This window comes from Aristolochia californica, unplaced genomic scaffold (genome assembly GCF_029961685.1).
Source record: "Aristolochia californica isolate CCGP_79_NKW_82.1479 unplaced genomic scaffold, dmAriCali1.0.hap1 SCAF_1, whole genome shotgun sequence".
NCBI lineage: Eukaryota > Viridiplantae > Streptophyta > Magnoliopsida > Piperales > Aristolochiaceae > Aristolochia > Aristolochia californica.
Genome location: NW_027181770.1, coordinates 52,583,612 through 52,605,533, shown reverse-complemented (window position 1 = coordinate 52,605,533; position 21,922 = coordinate 52,583,612). Strand labels below are relative to the sequence as shown.

Here is a 21,922-nt window from a genome sequence, read left to right as displayed (position 1 = left end):
AACGGAATAAGAAAAGGAAAACACAAAGAAATAAAAGCTTACACCATTTCTCCTTTGAGATATCCAAGACTCCAACCTTTGATGCACAATAGAAAATATTTTTGGACTTTAAATTATGATGATGCAAGGATAAAAATTTGAGAAATATTCTAACTCTTTTCTCTTGAAGGTGGGTTTGACAAAAAGAATCGACTAACCTCCAAAAAAGAGAAACATGACTTTATTAATCAAACAATCAACTTAGTTTTTTTGTGTTCAAACCTAAAGGACCATTTGTGTCATAATAAGAAAACACAATGATGTAAAAATCATTTTGCATTTGTCCAATTTTCTAATTGAATTTTTTTCTAATGGAAAAAAAATCCCTTGATCGGTTTTTCTTGCGTTTGTATTATCACAAAAAATAATAGGAAAATTAGTTATAGTGATTGTACTTGTGTAAGAAATAAAATATTTTTATAAATAATCGTAATAAGATTGAAGTAAGAAGTAAGAAGTAAGTGATGGAGAACTATATTAGTATTTTTTTTGGTTTATTTTTCCCATAGATTCTTATTGGAGCAATAAGAAACTCATTTTTCTATATATTTCGATTTTTTTTAAGGCAAAAGGAATCAAGAAGAATGAGGCAAAAAAATATCCCTAATAATGGGAAAAAAAATTGATTGGCACAAAGTTACCCTGAAATTGGAATATGGATTTTCCTTTATAAAATTTTCCCCTTAAACAAATTGCTAGTTAGGATAATTTTAGTAATTGTAATGAACTTGCCACAAATATTTACATGAAGTGTCTCAACTTGGATTTATTGTTCTAGAGAAAGCTTTTAGTTTGCTAGAGGCTTTGCTCATCCACTTGTTTGAAAAAATTAAATTGGTTTACAAACACCAAAAAGTCACAATATACAACTATCGTTGGCCGAGGTGGTTTCTCAAAAGGGGGGGGGGGGTGATTAAAGCAAGTATAAAGTGAAATACACACGCTAAAAATTTGAACCCAAAGATATTTTGTTATCGATGATCCCCTTATTGGCATTCATCGCCTAAAAACCTTTGTATAGGAAATTCCACTATTAAACTCCAGTTGTTGAAAATTACATAAAAGCAACTTTGGTGCTCTTTTAAGGAATACGTATGCAAATCTCCCTAGAGATTAAGTGGTTAGATTCTAGCTCTAGCAAACACTTTTATCTAGATTAAAGGTTCTAGAACATCGTATGCAATAAGAAAAGGAAAACACGAAGAAATAAAAGCTTACACCATTTCTCCTTTTAAGATATCCAAGACTCTAACCTTTGATGCACAATACAAAATATTTTTGGATTTTAAACTATGATGATAATGCATTTAAGTATGCAAAACTACGTATGATCTATCAATATTGTAGGTATGATTGATCATGTTGTATGTCCCATATTGATAATAGTTTTATCTTATCAATCAATACATAGGTATGATGGATCATGCCATATATTTTTTAATGCCAAGACAAGTATGGTCGATAAACCCGTTGAAGATTATCGATCATGATTTATAGCTCATTTTGGCATAGTTCTGTCGAATCGATCAATCTACTTGGTTGATCGATCATGCTTTATACTACTTTGCTAGTTTGCATAGGGTATGATCGAACAATACCAGATAATGATCGTCATGTCATTGCTAGTTTTCTAAACTAGGCTTATTAAGCATCATAAAATGATCCTAAGGACTTATAACAAGTTTAAAATATGGCTATGTATCGAAAAAACATGATTTGATGGAAATATGTGATAAGGTTCCAAGTACTCTTGTATGGGTATGATCGAACAATACCAGATAATGATCATCACGTCATTGCTAGTTTTCTAAACTAGGCTTATTAAGCATCATAAAATGATCCTAAGGACTTATAACAAGTTTAAAATATGGCTATGTATCGAAAAAACATGATTTGATGGAAATATGTCATAAGGTTCCAAGTACTCTTATGTACCTCAAATTTGGAGTTTTTAGTGTCGTCCCCTTATATGATGAGTTCTTGACACTTTTCTATATCACTTAAACTCTAATCTTGAAGTCTTCATTTGTTTGCTTGTGAGAGTTTCTTCAAGATGACTTGGCACATGATTTGCCTTTAGGTCTTGAGATGCATTTGTCGATTTATTTGTAAAACCTTGATTTTTGTATCTCTTAAAGGAATTGCACCTAAAATAGAAAATTTATAATTATTAACACTATTAAATTTTATTATCATCAAAATATGGATGAGAGTCGACTCTTGGTCAACAATTATAGCAACCAATATATACTCATCTATCCACTGATCACCATACAATTTTTTATTATAAATAATTGCATTGTTAGAGTTGCATGACACAAGCAAATTGATTTGTTTGTAAACAAGCATTTTTATGTTTTGTATTGAGTTGGGAAATGAATTTTCCTTTAGAGCATTTCTTCCTTTAAACAAATTGCAAATTAACATAATTTTAATAGTCTAAATAAACTTGCAATAAATATTACATGAACAAAGACCAAATTTACTTGCCAAATAATAGTAATATAAATTTTACGTTGTAAAAATTGTCCTTAAACGAAAGTTGGTGCTACCATAGATTGGAGTAGCAACACATTGTCACAATTTTGCACTTCCTATTTGCCCATGGCGTTGCATTGCCCTTTTTGAATAACACTTATGCAACTTTTTTGACAATGGTTGGAAACAAGAGTACTCAAGGTAAATATGTAGTGACTTTAATGAGGTGGCGCTAATTTGTCGTGAATGTCAAAACTCCAAAAATTTCTAAGAAATATATATATTTTTATAACAAAAAAAAAGTCATAACTTAGAGAAGCTTTGCAAAGCAAGGGCTAAGAAGAAAAAGATTGTAGGTATAAATTGGGTTGCATAAATCGAGTTCACTTAAACCTAGTCCCTATTGGAAGAAGCGTGTATCGAGATCTTCATTTCATTGTTTTATGATAACAAATAGTTAGAACTAACCTTGAAAATTAAATGAAAGTAAGACATTTTTTAAGACAATTCACTGCTCAAAGAAACACTAGAGTTCAAATCACAAAAAGAATTTGAATAGTGAAGGCTTTCAAAAAGAAAAAGGATGAAGCAACAATACAAATCCATTCAAATACTAAAATGCATTTGAATACTAAAAAGTGTTTGAATACTCAAATACATTGAATGCCCAACCACTTGGTTTAGAACAACATCTAACTCGTCCTAAGGTACTATCCTAACGTTAGAGAAACAAAAAGTTGGAAAGCTACCCATATGAAGAAAAATGTTCAACATTCGGATACTCATTAATTTACATCACATGTCAAAAATAGTGTTGAAAAACAAATCTCAACATTTGAATACTCACATATATATTCAAATACCTGGGCACAATTGCCAACAAATAGGAGCAACAACATAATTGGAATCCTCACTTCTTCTATTTGGATACCAAAAGACAACATAAACGTATAGTGGAAAATACAGTATGCCCATGCCCATCAACAGTTGAACGCTAAAACAAATCCAAGAGCAAACTAATGTTGCTGTAGAATTTGAATACTACCCTTTGTTTAAATGGGCAACCAAGAAAGCGACGGGAGAAAAACATTTGAAGCTCATATGTGAGGTCACTAGAATCTTTAGGTGACCTATCATTATCATCAATAGTTCAAACCGATAATTTTAAGTATTTATTTACATTATTCATCAATGATTTGGCCAAATTTATATAAGGATAAAAAATCTATTTCAAAACCTACCAAATATATATTAGAACATGATGAATTCGTTCTATAAGTCGATTTTTTGTCTCAAATGAGTGAGAGAGAATGCCACAATGACCACAAAGCTATCCATATCATTCAAAACTTTGAAGTCATCTTTAGGGTAGCTTTGGATGAGAAAGAACTTAATCATTAAAATTTTAAATGTTGGCTAGCATATTATTTTATACTTTTAAATATGATTTTTTACTTAGTATTTGAATTTGTGCAAATTACTTTGAAATCTGGTTTGTTTAGTAACATATTATGCATAGAGATTATTTGATTTGCTTCCACATTAAATTGAACTTTGCATTAGTTAAGCACACTAAGTCATTCCCTTTAAAATATTTGGTGTACATGCCTAACCCTTGTTGATCACTTTTGCACCTACTTTGAAATTAACTTGGTTCAACAAATTGGAACGAGGATTAAAATTATCATTCACTTTCAATTTGTGTATTTGACAAGAGCTTCATTTTCAAATTTATTTTGAGTTTTCCTAATAGTGTTCCTTATTTTGAAATCATTTTGTTTGGGAATTTAATTGGGTAGTTGTCAAAATTGGAAAGATGCTTATGAGGGACATATGTTTATTTGTGGCTACATTGTGAAATTAGACTATTTGAGAGACATTATATTGAACATAAATGTAAGCAAAGAACCTTTGCATTCTAATTGGTCAAACCTTGTAAAGGTAACACGAATCTTCAATTCAATTTCTTATATAAACCTCTGCAATTGTAGTTGAGGTACTAAAATTTTCATGTGTGGGTATTGACTTTTAAGTCTAGTTGGCTAACAAAAATCCTAGTTGTTGGTCTAGGTCTGAACCTATTTTACGATTGTAAATCCTTAAAGGGTCTAAGCAAGATTATATAGTTTAGTTATTGCAACATTTTCTTTTGTGGGCAAAGTTATATTTGCCTTGGAGTTTTTTTTTTTTTTTAATGAAGTTTTGTTTAACCTTTTTGCCTAATAGATTCAACTCCAAGGTGCAAACACTTGAGAGTTGACGTTGTGACTTTAATTTGGGTTGTGAACCACTATAAATCTTGTGTATTCATTTTAGTATTAATTACAATTGTATTGATGTTTAGTTTAAAATTAAGATTACAAAAAAAATACTAAAAAATGAGAGAACACTTTGCTCAATTAAATAGAAATTTAAAATTGACATCAAAAGATTACAAACATATTCACTCCTTTTCTAGGTTTGTAATTTATGGGACCTAAGAGTCCCTTGTTTGGTCACATACTCAGGGTAAGGTCAAAATTCAGATGATCAAACTAGGTACAAGTAGATAATGTGCACAAGGAGAAAATCCTCATGTGCCACTAGGGAAGGGCCCTTGTATTCACGCCAGCATGCAACACATCCACCTCCTTTCTACTGGTTACATATTGAGCTTTTGTATTTTATTTTTTAAAATATCATCTAGGTAAGCTTGTGGTCAAACTCCAATGACTTGTAACACTTGTTACAATTCACCAACCTAGATCTAAACAACTAAGACATGGAAACCTAATGTGATATTGTCCAGAGACCTTTGAAATGAAATTCTATTGTTGCAACCAATGTCACAAAAAAATGACTTAGTATAAGGTGTTTGAGTCTTTTTTACTAACTATTTTTGTGAATAATAATGGTCGACTTTTTATTTTCTTTTCTTTTACATGGGGTTCCAAACAGAACCATAAGGTTTTCGACCTTTTCTAATAATTTAGGTTGTTTGGGTTTGAGTCAACAGGCACCATTGATTTTTTTTTTTTGAATTAAATTTAATTATAATAATAAGGAGAACAAAACTATTTTTTTGGAAAATAAAAAAGAGACAAAAATAATGATATATTTCGTGGGTGAAAAAATTAAGTAAAACTAATGGTAAATAACGAAGATCAACCCTCCGTTAACGGTGAATAAGCCGGATCCTTTTATTTATCAAATCTCTGATATTTTCGGGGTCACGTCAGCTGCCACGTGAGACGGCCCCTCATTTATCGCAGGGCCGGACTCGTCGAAAAATGATGTATTTATTTATTTTTAATTATTTTTTCTGGCTTACATTTTAATGCTGACGTGGAAGCATCGAAGCATATCATGCGTATAGCGTATCACGCACTTCGGCGTACCTTAGAGCACTGACCTCTCTCTCGTCGCTCTTTATTATGTGCTTCGTTTTCATCGGCTTGTCGTCTGTTTCCTCCACCATCCTTTTCCTCCCTTGGTCGACCATTGTCTTTCGCTTTCCCTTTCTGTTCTAACAATGGCAAAGGATCCTATTAGAGTCCTCGTCACCGGTGCTGCAGGTCTGTGAGGAAGCTCCTTTTACTTGTCTTACAAGTCTCTTTTTTTCCGATTAACTTTGTTGGAAATGGTTTCTCGGATGGATAATAGAGAGAAAACGAGATCTTTGTTATTTTTCTGTTCGCTAGTTTTCTTATCTATGTCTTCTTTGTGTATTCAAAATCTGATTTTGATGCCTATGAGAGGATCTTTTGGAGCACAAGCGTTTTAAATCTCGCCGTTTCAAAAGGTTTCAGATCAATGAAGTGGTTTTGATTGGTTGTTTTCCGATTACAGGCGACGGATTTTGCGTTTTTTTTTTTTTTTTTTATGGGAGCAGCTTCCTCACTTTTTGCTCTTTACTGCCTGGAAAAATAGATGCTTCATTGTTGTTACTTTATGTGGAGTTATGTCGTGATCCATGACTACATTACAGTATCTTACTGTCTGTCCTTCAATGCTAGAGGTTGTGTTGCTATCAAGAATTTACTTTATGATGACTTGTGAATGTCTGGACTGTTTTTATCCAGATCTTATTCAAATCAAATTGACCTTGGCTTTTGGTTGATCTGCTAAGTGTGCTACTCCATATTTTTATAGTAGATGCTTTTCAGTTTTTTGGCTCTCTTTGGATTACACTTTTTATCTGAACGCGGATGTAGTATCCAATATAACAATGTAACTGAAGTACTTGCCCTGTGGTTTTGATGGTATTTGGGCTGGAAGTTCTTCCGTCATTTTTTCTTTGAGGAATTTTCCCCAATAGTTAAACTCTTCAATAATGAATAGAGCATGAGCTGATTTATACTGATCTGCTGCTTCTTATAACTTCAAGGAAGTAGTTGATAGCTCTATGTATCTATACAGTTTCCTAGATGCCCATTGTTTGATGTTGTACATACGATACGGGGTTGAATTTTCAATCTGGCCTGAATGTTAGAAGATTCAAAATTGCAATGATCATACTGTTTTATTGATCAATGAAGTTATTTTCTTACCAAGGCATTTTTTTTAAAATTGTCTTACCAAGGCTTTATCTCCGTTTTATGCTTGATTGGGGTGCGAATTTTAGTTCATTTTTTATTGTCGTTGCCTATGTCACTTTTATTTTTCTTGTTTTGTTCTCAAGTTAACCTGCAAGGAATTGGATTGACATTATTTTGTTTCCTTTGCTTGCTGTTAGTTTTCTATTTTTCGTTAAGGCCACAGAGAAAATTAATAAGGGCCTTTTCTCTTCTGAGGTGTTACTTTTCAAGCGCCTTAAGGCATTGGTTATTTAGTATCCATCGTTCAAATCTGCTGGTTATCTTTTTAAAAATTTTAAAAGTAGGGTGAGAATGCTGGTTATCTTCTTTGCCATCAGTTTCAGTCTTTTGTTCACTCTTTCATGTATGTTTCCTGTCATTTTAGATTATCCATTTTGCTTATATAACAAGAAGCTGAAGCCAAACTGCTTGATTGGTATTATGTGTATAACAGGCTGACCTAAACCGTTAGATCGTTTCTTGTGACAAAGCTCGACGACGTGATTAGATTTATGTCAAGTATTTTATAATAAGTATGCCAAGCATTATGTTTCTTTTTTTTCTGCTTTGTGCTCTGGTTGTATCACATGCTTTTATTCCGTTTTTCTCTCTCTTACCATTAAGAGGACTAAATAAGTCTTTAAGGTTTCAGTCTGTTTTCTTGTTGTATTGATCTAAGTACCGGGGGTTATATACTGGAGCTAAGGCCTGGACATCTTTATATGAATTGTGAGTGATATGAATGCGTTGGATCATGTTGAAGGGGATTTTTCTTCTATATTGTTTAATTTTATACGATCTACACGAAATCAGTTTTATTGTGGAGATATTTTGGGATAGATTTTCTCTCCAATTTGTCTCTGGATCTCAGAAATGTTTCACCTCATATCTTCCACCCTTTTTCCCATCAAATTTTAACAAAAGCTTCTTTTTTTTCTGTTTGCAGGCCAAATTGGTTATGCTCTTGTTCCAATGATTGCTAGAGGAGTGATGTTGGGACCTGACCAACCAGTAATTTTGCACATGCTTGACATCCCACCAGCTGCAGAGGCTCTGAATGGGGTGAAGATGGAATTGCTTGATGCTGCATTTCCGCTTTTGAAGGGTACTTTCTCCCATTTCTTTTCAATTTGGAAAAGTTCAAGCTTATGGGTACATGAAACTCTTCTTACATCATTCAGTTGGTAATGTAGTCAATCCAACTCAGCGGAGCTTTCATTTTGTTGGGCATGGCCACTGTATTTTGAGTTTGAGTTGGTTGGGGAGCTCCCAGATATCATGCACATCTCAATAGAAGTTGTACATACTTGTTTAGCCAAGAGCAATAAAGTGCACATACATTCAATGTGCTAAATGTACCATTTGTAATCTTTAAATAAATGATGAACCTGTTGTTGAGTACTCATATTTCAGGTGTTGTTGCCACAACCGATGTTGTTGAGGCTTGCACTGGTGTCAGTGTAGCTGTTATGGTTGGTGGATTCCCCAGGAAAGAGGGCATGGAGAGGAAAGACGTTATGTCAAAAAATGTCTCAATCTACAAGGCTCAAGCTTCTGCATTAGAAAAACATGCAGCTCCAAACTGCAAGGTAATTTCACATTTATCTTCTATTTATTTTAGTGTATCGAATTGGTTGCCTATATTAAAAAATGAAAGCAATCTTTACTACTGAATTGCATGCCATGTAGTTCTTCAAGTCTGGCATGCAATCTTCAGTATCTGTGTTGTGCAAAACTAAGCCAGTTGATCTTTGTGTAATTTCTTCAGGTCCTGGTTGTGGCTAACCCAGCAAATACCAATGCCTTGATCCTGAAGGAGTTTGCTCCATCCATTCCTGAGAAGAACATTACTTGCTTGACAAGGCTTGATCACAACAGGGCTTTAGGTCAGATTTCAGAGAGGTTGAATGTCCAAGTTAGTGATGTTAAGAATGTTATTATATGGGGAAACCATTCTTCCACTCAATACCCTGATATCAACCATGCGACTGTTAAAACATCAGCTGGAGAGAAGCCAGTTAGGGAGCTGGTTGCTGATGATGCCTGGTAAGAGCAAAAGCGAGGTCAACTTATCTATATTTATTTATATATATATATATATATATATATATATATATATATATATATATATATATATCTATATATATGCATGGATGTATACATACATATTTTTGTCTGACTTAAATTAGAGAAATTTGACTAAACAGGTTGAATAGTGAATTCATCACTGCTGTCCAACAACGTGGTGCAGCAATCATTAAAGCCCGAAAGCTGTCAAGTGCATTATCTGCTGCCAGTGCTGCATGTGATCATATACGTGACTGGGTGCTTGGAACCCCTGAGGTTACTGTTATTATATGATCTCTTGTGAATCTGCTTTTGCATTTTTTAAAGTAATTTAAAATGCATCATTGTGTTAAAATTCTTTAGTTCCCTCTGTAGGGCACTTGGGTTTCCATGGGAGTTTACTCTGATGGATCATACAATGTACCTGCTGGGCTTGTATACTCTTTCCCAGTTACTTGTGCAACTGGAGAATGGAAAATTGTGCAAGGTATTGTCTTCTTGGTGCTTAGTTTACATCTGTCAATTTAATCTGGTGGGCTATTAGTTTAAAAAAAAAAAAACTGGTATGGTAATTATGGTTCTATTCTATCCTGTAGATACAAAATCATAATTGTGTGTTAAAACAATTTCTGATGGATGTTCACTTGTCAAAAATCCATTGTTCATATTTCTAGTTGAGTTGTGAATATATATTATATTTGTAGAAATTGGAAAGAGAAATCAGTGTTGTGGGCTCTGTTTTACCATGCAATTGAACCATGTTGAATCGCATTTGGAAACTTCACATGAAATGTTTATTAACCCCAAGAAACCTGGCAAAGTCAGTTGGTCCTGACTGCTAATATGCACTCAGCTTAATAAATTGTCTTTCAATCTTGGACCTTTGAAGAGAATAATGTCTTGGACGTATAGCTCATTACTTTCTGTTGACCTGGTAGTTTAACTTCATTGAACAAATTTAAAGTGAACAAATTATTGGGTCAATGCGCTGTTCAGGTTTTAAGAATTGAATAGCCCTTCTTGTGGAAGGAGAAAAAGAATAGTAGTACAAGTTGAGACTTCCTAAATGATATGGAATGGAATGGAAGTGATGAGAAAGAAACTTGGGAAATGGTTAAACTTAGTGAGAATTTGGTAAGGTTGATGCAGAGTAGAGGAGGCCACGCAGATGAACTCTATACTGTTGGATTAAAGCAATGATAATGTTGTTGTTTTCATTGATGATGTTTGATGAAAAACAAGAAATTAGAGGAATTCTGAGGTAGAAGAGGAGAAGAAGTAAAGGGGGAATGAGAATAGAGAGAAGCAGCTGTGGAGGCTGCACGGTGAGACTAATCCTCTTTATAATCTTTTTAAAGTGAAAATATGATGAAAGGACTAAAATGCCCCTCATATACAACATTCCATATCTCTCTCTATGCAACTTAGATTTTCATACAAATTGAATCATAGGCACATACCATATCAGATATGTCAAAATGACCAAAATACACCTGCATACGTAATTTAACAATGTTGACTATGTATACCTGAGAGTTCTATGTAGGTTATATTTGAACTGTGTTTGTAAGAAATGGCTGTGTCATTTCAAAAAAATAAGTGGTTGTGTCATAGACAGAAAGTTGTCTACATAAGTTTGAATTGATGTGAATTGAGTTGCGCTGGTTCTTCAAGGTGACAATAATAGTTGAGGAAAAACTCATCTACTTGTCAAAAAACCTCTGATGGAAATGGTTCCTTAAACCACCAAATATTGGCTTAGAGTGGCATACCGAACAGTTGATATCACTGGTGTCCGACCCATTCATCAGGGATGGTTTATGTTGCTAGTATCTGAACCCTCCTATGAAACTGAATGGACCATTTCACCGTGTATTGTTGATGTCGCTGGTGTTTGAACTGGTACTGTCTCTACAAGAAGTACTAGATAGATTACAATAAACATATTTTCTCCAAAAATGATCTCCAGAAGTATCTATCCCACATACTATGCATCTATTTTTCGAGTGTACTGTTTTAACAGCTTTATATGCATTATTTGGATTACCAGAGATTATAATTTGCTTTATCTGAATAAAACCATCTGTTCATTGACAATATATTAAAGTCATGTTGCAGTAAATTTCCTGTGTGCTGTTTTCTATTAGGGAAATGTCATCTCTAACCAACAAATGGTTTCCTTGGTATCTGTTTAAATGAAGCAGGGCTCTCAATAGATGAATTCTCGAGGCAGAAACTAGATGCAACTGCAGCTGAACTTAGTGAGGAGAAGGCTTTGGCTTACTCCTGCCTCTCATCTTGAATGGTGCTCCCTTGTATGAGTAGAAATCTCCTGGTTCATTAGAAGTTGGAGAGAGTCATCAATAATCGGCCGATTTGCCTTTGAAGCAGGAAAACTGAGAGTTGACCTTTCTTGTGTCATTTCTTTAAATTACCATGTGAAAAAGTATTTGAGATCTGAAACTAGACACATATATATCCGCAGGCTTTAGTTAAGTACTCTAAAAGAGGTTTTGATTTAGGTCTACAGCAAGAAATGTTTTCATTCAATAAACTTCTAATAGTGGTTGGAAGAAAAGGAAAAGGGAAAGGACAACAGCTCTATCTCAACCTATTCGTACACCACATCCAATCAATGCTCCTCACAAGCGGTCTCCATTCAATTTTAATTAGAAAACAAACAAGATTGATAAAATCGTGTAAAATATATACTCTTAAAACTTTTTATATTGTCATTTGAAGTAAAATAAATGGTGCCTTTCTAAAGTGAATTTTATATTAAAATACACTCCAAATTGTGTATAACTTTTAGTGTTGACTTTGTTATGTACCCAACCTTGTGTAGGTTTTTTAGGGGAAACCTATTCCCGTCTCAACTAGGCTGGGTTTCAATAGGACGAGTTTCCTATTAAACCTGCCTATGGATGAAAGGAGAATGGTAGGGAGAAAGGAGTAGGCCTTGGATCTCACTACATATCCTCACCAGGATCTCGCTTGGACATGATTAAGCAATCAAGGTGAGCGATGGACCTCTCCCTTTTGTTTTGCTTTACATACAAGTGTAAGAGTAGGAGAAGACCTCCCTCTTACACATTTTTAAGGTTGCACAAAGAGAGGTAGATGTGTTGGGAAACTTACTTTTCTTATTCTAATCTGGGCAACATATCTATTATTCAATTATATTTACTATTTAATGGAATGATCCGAAATTAAGTAGTTTAATTTTGTTAAGCCTATTAAGGAATATGGGTCAATTGAATATATACCATAGGGAATTATAGGAACCCTATATAAGGAGACATATTATGGTTATGGTCCCCAAGAGACTAAATCACACACAACCATTCGGAAGAGACGACGGTCCCATTGAAGAACTAAGGAGATTTAGTTGAAGAAGATCACAAAACCAATCATCCGTTCGTATCGATTGCCGCGGAATTTCGCAATAGTAGGCGATCATTTGAAACGGATCCAAGTATTTATCTCGAATCCTAATATTCTGGCATTATGTAAATTTTGGATTAGAATTTAAGATTACGGTTTTCTACCAAGTGGTATGAGAGTAGTACATTACTGTTAGTTTATTAGGATTTCTAGACTAATTCCATGGGGAGCGACGCACAGAGCGCCGATACTGTGCAGAACAATCGACTTTTTCCACGAAACTTGTCTCGGGGTTGTGCGTCGGCCGGTGTCGCCGTCTGAAGACGAAGACTGACGTCCGATGGTGGAGGCCACGCTGTAGCATCCGTTGGAAAACGCTACAGCGATGTCCGACGGGAAGGGGGGGGACAGAGGAAGAACGCTACAACGACCGTTGGATACACTGTCAGTCGTTCACTACGGCACCTATTGGGTGCGCTGTAGTGCCCATTCACTGCAGCAGGGTGCGCTACAGTGCTCGTTCACTGCATAGCTCCCGTTGGGTGCACTACAGTGCCCATTTACTGCAACGTCGATGAATAAAGATTTTTTTTATTGAAACTTAGGTTCCGTTTGATTTAAATAACGAGTCGACTCAGACCGGTTGGGATGATTTGTGGGGGATGAGATGAGTCGGACAGGTTGGCACGACTCGGATGTTAAGGGTCGAATCGGGCGGTTCGGGTCTTCTCAGACGGGCTAAGCCAGCTAGAGAAGACCTAGCCGACTTGGTTCTCAAAATCCAAATTTTGTGCCCGTGAGGGTTTGAACCTGCATGAAATTTTACCAGTTTAGAGCAAATAACTAGTATGCTAGTTTGACTTCGTGTGTTCTCTTTGGATAAAAAAGTTTATATATATTAAATTGCAAAAATTATAAAATCTATTTTTTGTGCAAATTTCAGTAATATGAATATTTATGCATGCACATATAGTTGTATAATGTGCATATTTAAGTTGATTTTTCAATTGTGAAAATTTTTATTGTTTTTATGCAATTGGTCTAGTATTTTAATAAAATTGATTGAAGCTACATGTTGCCAAAGTAACCTCTGTAGTGTAGATTAATTTGACTAAAAATAGATGTTTGTGCGGAACTATTTATGCAAAATGTGCTCGACTGAAAGAAAGACATAGTTTGGCCAAATCAACAACTTGCCTGTGATGATAAATGTGTGACAATTATAAAAACTTTTCATGTGAACAATAGTCGGTCCAAAGAAAGGTTATTGTTTACCAGAAATGATTATCAGTATTTGATCATTGCACTGACAGTACCACTTACAATTAATTTCTCTATCCAAAGACTAGAAATTAATGTTGTACTAGGTATCTTGAGATGGGTCCCCAATTTGGATTATTTGTATATGTCTTGTTTTTCTTTATATGACATGTTAGTTAATGCAAGTATACTTGTTTATTTTGTTCTATATACAGTTTCTGTTGCTACTGTTACGAATGTTTCTGCCCAAATAAGTAATATCCCAATGCTGAGTGGGACGAACTTTAAGGCATGGAAAGATACCGTCGAAATTATCCTCGGTTGTATGGATTTGGATCTTGCACTTCGGTTGGAGCAACCCACTTCTACTCCAAAAAACCTCAATGTGGTTAAAATTGAGAAGTGGGAGCGCTCTAACCGAATGTGCTTAATGATCATGAAACGCTCCATTCCAGAGGCGTTTCGGGGCTCTATTACTGAGAGCAAGAGCGCCAAGAAGTTCTTTGAGAAAATTGAGCAATATTTTGCCAAGATTGAAAAGTCGGAGGAGAGTAGCCTTTTAGCTAAACTCGTTTCGATGAAGTATAAGGGCAAAAGGAACATAAGGGAGTGCATCATGAAGATGTCTCATCTCGCATCAAAACTCAAATCGTTTAAGATGGAGCTGTCTGAGGACTTTCTCGTGCACTTGGTTTTGATATCTCTTCCTACACACTTTGGGTAACTCACTTAACACTCAGAAGGACAAATAGTTCCTAAATAAGCTTATATTTCACTGTGTGCAAGAGAAAGAGAGGCAACAACGGGATAAGACTGAAAGTGCTCACCTGGCCTCAACCTCTCAGAACAAGAAAAAGAAGAGAGGTAAGGATGCTACGGAAGGATCTTCTCAGAATAAGAAACAAAAGAAGCAGGCTAAGGAGTTTACCTGCTACTTCTACAAGAAGCGGGGACATATGAAGAAGGATTGTCCCAAGTACATGGCTTGATGTGTAAATAAGGGTATGCCTCTAACTTTAGTTTGTTCTGAAATTAATTTATCTTTTGTACCTAAACATACTTGGTGGGTGGATTCTGGTGCTACCATTCACATAAGTATGTATTTGTAGGAATGCCTGTGGAGCCGACCACCAAGTGATGCTGAAAAGTTCATCTTTGTGGGCGACAATAATAAAGTTGTGGTAGAGGCTTTACGAACTTTCATATTACAATTAAACACTGGATTTTATTTGGATTTATTTGAGATATTTGTTGCACCGTCTTTTAGGCGGACTTTAATTTCTATTTCCATTTTGGACAAATCGTGTTTTCCTTATTCTTTTGGAAATAATAACGTTAGTCTCTACCAAAATTCAAATTTTGTTGGTTCCGGTCCCTTAATTGATAATTTGTATATGCTTGATGTTGTTAGTTCCTATAGAGAAATACTACAAATAAGTTCACATGGTAGGAAGCAAAAATTAAGTGAGCATTCCGCCACATTATGACACAAATGTGTGGGACATATCTCTAAATAGAGAATTCAAAGGCTTGTGTCAGACGAAATTCTTGAACCCCTAGATACTACAAACTTCTAAGTTTGTGTTGAGTGCATGAAGGGGAAACAAACAAATGTTAGAAAATTAGGTGCCAAAAGAGCTACAGATGTCTTACAACTTATACATACAGGTATCTGTGGTCCATTCCCTACAACTTCATGGAATGGACAACAGTACTTCATTACATTCATAGACGATTACTCTAGATTCGATTACCTATTTTTAATACATGAGAAGTCACAATCCTTGAACATCTTCAAGTTTTTCAAAGCTGAATTTGAACTTTAAATTTGAAAGAAAATAAAGGCTGTCAAATCCGACTGTGGTGATGAATACTGGAAGGTATGATGGATCAAGAGAACAATGTCCAGGACCCTTCGCGATTTTCCTCAAAGAGTGAGGAATTGTTCCGCAATATACTATGTCGGGCAAACCCAACATGAACGGTGTTGCAAAGTGACAAAACTGAACTCTTAAGGATATGATAAGGAGTATGATCAGTGATTCCTCTTTGTCAGAATTACTTTGGGGAGAAGCTTTAAAGATCGTAGTGTACATCCATAATAGGGTACCGAGCAAAGCAGTTGCCAAAACTCCATATAAGCTTTGAACAGGCAAGAAGCCTAGCATTAGGCACTTGCACATTTGGGGCTGTCCAGCTGAGGCACGACCTTGTAGGCCACATGAAAGAAAATTGGACTCAAGGACAGTTAGTCGTTATTTCGTTGGTTACAATGAATGTTCTCGGGGCTATAATTTTTCCAATCCCACATCAAGATCCTTCTTTGAAACGGGAAATGCGAGATTCTTTGAGGATATTGAGTTTGGAGGGGAAGAAAACATAAAGAATGTTGTCTTTGAAGAAAAATTTGTTATTGACAGTGATCAGGTCTCCATACCTAGTGTTGTTCAAGACATAGTTCAGGCTCCTATTCCTACATTGTTCCAGATCAAGACAACAATGAGATTCTTCCTCTTGCACCACATTTAGAACAAACTCAACAACCTCAAAAAGTGTCATTAAGGAGATCCACTAGGGAGAGGCGACAGATGATTATATCATATTTCTCCAAGAATATGAGAATGACGTTGGATTGACAGAAGATGACCCAATGAACTTCTGTCAAGCCTTGCGCAGATCTAACTCTCAAAAGTGGATTGATGCCATGAAGGGTGAGATGAACTCTATGAATGACAATGATGTTTGGGATCACATTGAGCTGCCTACAGGTATGAAGTCCATTGGTTGTAAAAGGATATTTAAAACCAAGATGGATTGAAAGGGTAATGTCGAGAGATATAAGGACTGTCTAGTCGCTAAAGGTTTTACTCAAAGGGAAGGAATAAACAATAAAGAGATTTTCTCTCTGGTATCTTCGAAAGACTCTTTTAGAACAATAATGACACTAGTGGCTCACTTAGATCTAGAGCTACATCATATGGATGTCAAAACTGCATTTTTCAATGGAGACATTGACGAGATGATTTATATGGTACAACCAGAAAACTTTGTATCTGGTGATTCAAAGTCTATGGTCTGTAAATTGAAAAAATCCATATATGGTCTAAAACAGGCTTCCCGTCAATGGTAATACAAGTTCCATCAAGTCATCACCTCGTACAGTTTTGAGGCGAATATTGTTGATGACTGTGTATATCATTAGTTCAGTGGGAGTAAATACATCTTCTTGATATTATATGTCGATAACATTCTGCTCGCTAGTAGCGATATAGGCTTACTGCACAAAAAGAATAAATGTTTTGATGAAAAAATTCGAGATGAAAGATCTTGGTTATGCATCTTTTGTATTAGGTATTCAGATACTTAGAGAATGTTCTCGATGTATCCTTAGGTTATTAAAATAGAGCTATATCGATAAGGTTTTGAGCAGATTTGGCATAAAAGATAGTAAACCAAGAAACACACCCGTCGCTAAAGGAGACAAGTTTAGTTTTAAACAGTGCCCTAATAATGATCTTGAAAGAAAAGAGATGCAGAAAATTCCCTATGCATCAGTAGTAGGGAGTCTAATGTACGCCAAATTTGTACTTGTCCCGACATAGCATTTATAATAGGAATTTTGGGCAGATATTTGAGTGATCCGGGTATGCAACATTAGAAGGCAACCAAATGCGTGATACGTTATTTAAGAAGAACAAAAGACTACATGCTCACTTATCAGAGATCATTGAGTTCTTTGACTCCGACTTCGTTGGATGCCAAGATAGTAGACGCTCCACTTCAGGCTACATCTTTATGTTGGGTGAAGGAGCTATCTCATGGAAGTTTGCTAAACAGACTCTATAGCTTCTTCTACTATGGCTACAGAGTTTATTGCTTGTTTTGAGGCGTCCTACCACAGAGTATGGTTGCGAAACTTTGTCACTGGGTTGCAAGTGGTAGATGGCATTGACATGCCATTAAAGATTTACTATGACAATAACTCGGTGGTACTTTATTCCAACAACAACAAGAGCTCGATGAAGTCAAAGTTTATCGACATCAAGATTCTAGTTGTTAAGGAGAGAGTTCAGGATAGGCAGATTTCTATAGAACATATATGGACAGACTCTATGCTAGTAGACCCATTAACCAAGAGCTTAATGCCTACGGTCTTTCATGAGCACATTGCTCATATGTACGTTATTTCTGAGTATACCATGGTTTAGTGGGAGTTATTTTTGTACTATATGTTTGCTTTAGACATTGAGTTATTCGATTTTTTACGTAACAAAATTTATTACTTATTATTCTATTTCTGAATTTGTTTGTGTTTTTCTATGTGTAATGTTCGCATTGCATTAAGGACATTGGAATGATCTCACTAAAGACTAAAGAAGGACCAGTTGGAAATAGGCATGTCTGAGCTCACATTGCATGTAATTTCCATACTACTCATCCATATTTGATCTATGTCATTGAGTGTATTAGTATGGTGATCATCGTGGTTTAGTCACAATTGTATTGTGATGAAAGTCGTGGTGGTTCCATTATTAATATATAAGATGGTTCTATTATTAATAATATACAAATGCGTGCCTAAAGAATTTGTGATATAATTGTTTTAAGAATGATATGTATCCCAAGTGGGAGATTGTTAGGAAACTCACGTTTGGGCCGAAATTAAGTGGTCTAATTTTGTTAAGTCCATTAAGAAATATGGGCCATGAATATGGGTCAATTGAGTAGATACTGTTGGGAATTATGGGAACCCTAGATAAGGAGACACATTATGGTTATGGTCTCCAAGAGATTAAATCACACACAATTTTCCTTCTCCCGTCTGGAAGAGAGACAATAGTCCCATTGAGGAACTAAGCAGATTTAGTTGAGGAAGATCACCAAACCAATTATCCGTTTGTATTGATTGCCGCAGAATTCCGCAACAATAGGTGATCATTTGGAATAGATCTAGGTATTTATCCAGAATCCAAATATTCTAGCATGATGTAAATTTTGGATTAGAATTTAAGATTACGGTTTTCTAACAAGATGTTGAAGTAGTTTGAGTGGTATTCTATGTAATTATGAGAGTGAGTGGCATAAGATATAATTAGTATTTAGTTTAAGTGTTAGTTTTTATTCATATATATTAGGGCATACATGCCCCACCTACATAAATAAGAAAGAGAGGAGGAGCTCAAACTCGTGCTCTCTTAACTCCTAAAGTTTCTTTCATCAACTTGTGCTCTTACGTTTTCCTTTTCATCTTATCTTTATTCAACATGGTATTAGAGCTAGAATTCTAGAATTTAAAGTAAAGTTGATTAAATGATGAAATTTTAGTAGAAAATAAACTCAATTCAGCCTTCAAGCAACAAAGGGTTTGTCTAGTTTTGAAAATGAGCAAAAGGTTAAAGTCAATTCAGCAAATTCTCTCCTTAAATAAGATAAGTTTCATCTTATGTTTCACAATGTGAGGGATTAAATTCAAGTTTTTGATAGTCACAAAGTTGTTTTTACTTGAGCCTAATTACCCCCTCAAAATTCGTTTTTTTTCTTCATATTGAATGGCCGAAATCACTTTTTCTGTTAAGTGCACGAGTTTCCTTCATTCCTTAGTTTGATCTAATTTTTATGCAAAAAATTCCTCTTTAGGAATGCTTAAAGTCCTCTTGAATATCTCTTAAGTTCTGGTTTGTTGCAGTAGTTGCTCAATTAAATTGTTAAAACCTTAAGCTAAGGTTCAAAGAATAGTTTTGGAAAGGATTCACTAGTTCTAATTCTTTTTTAATTACTAAATCTTGATTCATACGAGGTAGCAGTAAACAAATTCCATGCATCTCGTCTTCTACATGTGCAGAATTGATCAGCCTTCACTTAGTGCGCTCGCCCCCTACTTCCACTCATCATCGGAACTGAAGGGTCAACAGTGTGAAAGCATCCCAATCTGTTTGATGCCCCAGTTTATAACGTTCTTGACTCGAAACTGTCGTCTATCTCAAGAGTATTCCTGATCAGATCTGTTATCATTGCCCCTTCTGAATTTCAACAACTTATCTTCAGAGTCCAAGTATGGAACAAGAAAAAAGAAAAATGCCGCCGAAGTTCCATGTTTCTTGACTAGGAGGCTGAGCTTAATTTATCTCCTTTCGTCATCTTCCACGGGAAAAGATTTGCTGTTATCTGTTACGATTCATGACGCTTTTGAATACGAATCCTAATCATGATACTGGGTTGCCATTTTTCCATAAGAATTCGGCGAACAAGTCACCTTAGATTGATTAGATAAAACCCACTACAACTGAATTGATTTTCTCCTATATTTTATAAGTAAAAGGAAACTTGTCTTTTCGAAACCCAGTAGAGAAGCGAGGCAGCCTCCATTATAAGCTTAGCGGAAGTCTGCCTGAAAGTCCAAGGCAAGACGAACTACAAAGGGGGTGGGAAAATTCACAGCATGCAGTCAGTCCAGGGCACTTCCTGCCTCAGTTTCTGTGTTGTCGTAAGCCATGGGAATTCTGTATGAGAAATGAATCTGGTCAGAAACCGACTCTGAGAGCTAAAAAACTTATCTGAGATTGACTCGAGTCGTCAGCGTAGAACGTGAAAAACCGTTGGTAGATCCGACCCATCCCGTCTTTCCTATTGACGGATCCGCTGCTCCTGAATTTGAAGACTCGAGCTGCTGCGAAAGGTCTGAAAAGTGATCAAAAGTGGAGGCCTGAAATCAGTTCTGCTTCTAATAAATCTTATGTTCTTTGTTATGAGGAAGGAAGGCAGAAGAAATTCTTCGTCCGGCGGTCTGAACACTAATTCCAATGAAACTGTAGCTTCGTAATTAGCCTCAGGCCGGTGGAGCAACCATTCATGTACATATTACAGCAGAAGTTTTTCCTTGCAAGTTCAAAATCGAAAAAGAAAAACATTAGAGTCAGACAGTCATGACCCATATTTCTTTATAGAAAGGCTGCATTATTTTTTAGATTTCTTCCAATATCCTCATGACTAACATTTTCCATTATTTTCCTAAACCAATTACATTTTAACATTTCCTTTAATTATCAGAATTTATGATGAAAACCTTTTGGACCTTTTTTTCTTTTTGACTTGCCATAAAAAAATGCAGATAATTGATATCTGACCTTTTTTTTAAAAAAATTTATTGGAATAAATAGTAAAATTACGCTTGTTAACTTAATCTTTCGAGTTTGAAAACAAAGCCTGAGACAAGTTTCAGAGGGGACGACTCTTAAGGCCATGTTAGTGCCTTTTCCAAGAAATGTTAGAAAAACGTTTCCAAGTAGAAATGTGTTTCATGAGATCATTAGTGCACCATATTTCCTGGAAACATATTTATGCATGGAAATTATTACAAGGAAAATTGAATCATTTTCCATTCAAAGTTTTCCGTCACGTTAGTCTTCCTATCCATATGGGTTCTCCCATCAATGTTGTGACATTGGTCTTCCTCTTCAAACGCTAAGATGTTGTTTTATCATGAGGCTATCTCTTCCTCTCAATGTTGTTTCTTCCCATCCTCAATACAGGTAATAGTGCTTTCTCTCTCTCCTCCCTTCCCCCTTCTCCTCCATCTCCTCTACCTCTCTATTTTCTCTCTTGGTAGGTTCAATAATAATATCGAAATATTTAGAAACTATATGGATGGTACCGAATGCGAAAATTAATATTTTTTCAGAGAGAGAAAATACTACAGGGTGAGTGAAATGAATACACAAAATGACTTTTCTACTAAAATTCATATTCTCTATCCATATTAAAGTAAATTTCTTATAATTTGCTAGTAAGGCACTAATAGGATTTTTTATTGAACCTTTCTTGGAAATGTATATCCTAGGGATATAAATTTCCAACCAGGGGATCTAACAGGGCCTTAAAAAACAGAAGGGGCAAGTCATACCTCCCCCAAACTCAACGGCCAAAAACCGTGCGTGAGTGTCACCAAAACACGCTTTTGTGCATGTTATATTATATAACATAAAATTATTTTTAATTTTTGTGTTACATGATTAAGTATATCATCAACCTATTCCTATTGAATAACAATAACATTTAAAGGTCTTCTAGTGCCCAATTCTTTAGTTCTTGGACACTTATATTACTTTTGTAATGTTAATAGGAATTAAAAATAATTTCCC

General features: G+C 35.3%; 1 protein-coding gene across 1 annotated transcript; it reads left to right on the top strand.

The window, feature by feature from the left end:
• The first annotated feature begins 5,947 nt into the window (after positions 1-5,947).
• Positions 5,948-11,667, top strand: LOC137950684 (malate dehydrogenase). Its single transcript, XM_068797278.1, has 7 exons — positions 5,948-6,071; positions 8,020-8,178; positions 8,487-8,662; positions 8,842-9,119; positions 9,281-9,416; positions 9,516-9,627; positions 11,345-11,667. Exons 1-7 carry the CDS (start codon positions 6,029-6,031, stop codon positions 11,440-11,442), a joined length of 1,002 nt encoding a protein of 333 aa, XP_068653379.1. The 5' UTR covers positions 5,948-6,028; the 3' UTR covers positions 11,443-11,667.
• The last annotated feature ends 10,255 nt before the right edge of the window (positions 11,668-21,922 follow it).

Coding starts and splice junctions, on each gene's coding strand:
- LOC137950684 (XM_068797278.1), top strand. CDS start 6,029: ATGGCAAAGGATCCTATTAGAGTCCTCGTCACCGGTGCTGCAG. Junction 8,663..8,841: donor ATGCAGCTCCAAACTGCAAG/GTAATTTCACAT, acceptor TAATTTCTTCAG/GTCCTGGTTGTGGCTAACCC. Junction 9,628..11,344: donor AGAATGGAAAATTGTGCAAG/GTATTGTCTTCT, acceptor TAAATGAAGCAG/GGCTCTCAATAGATGAATTC.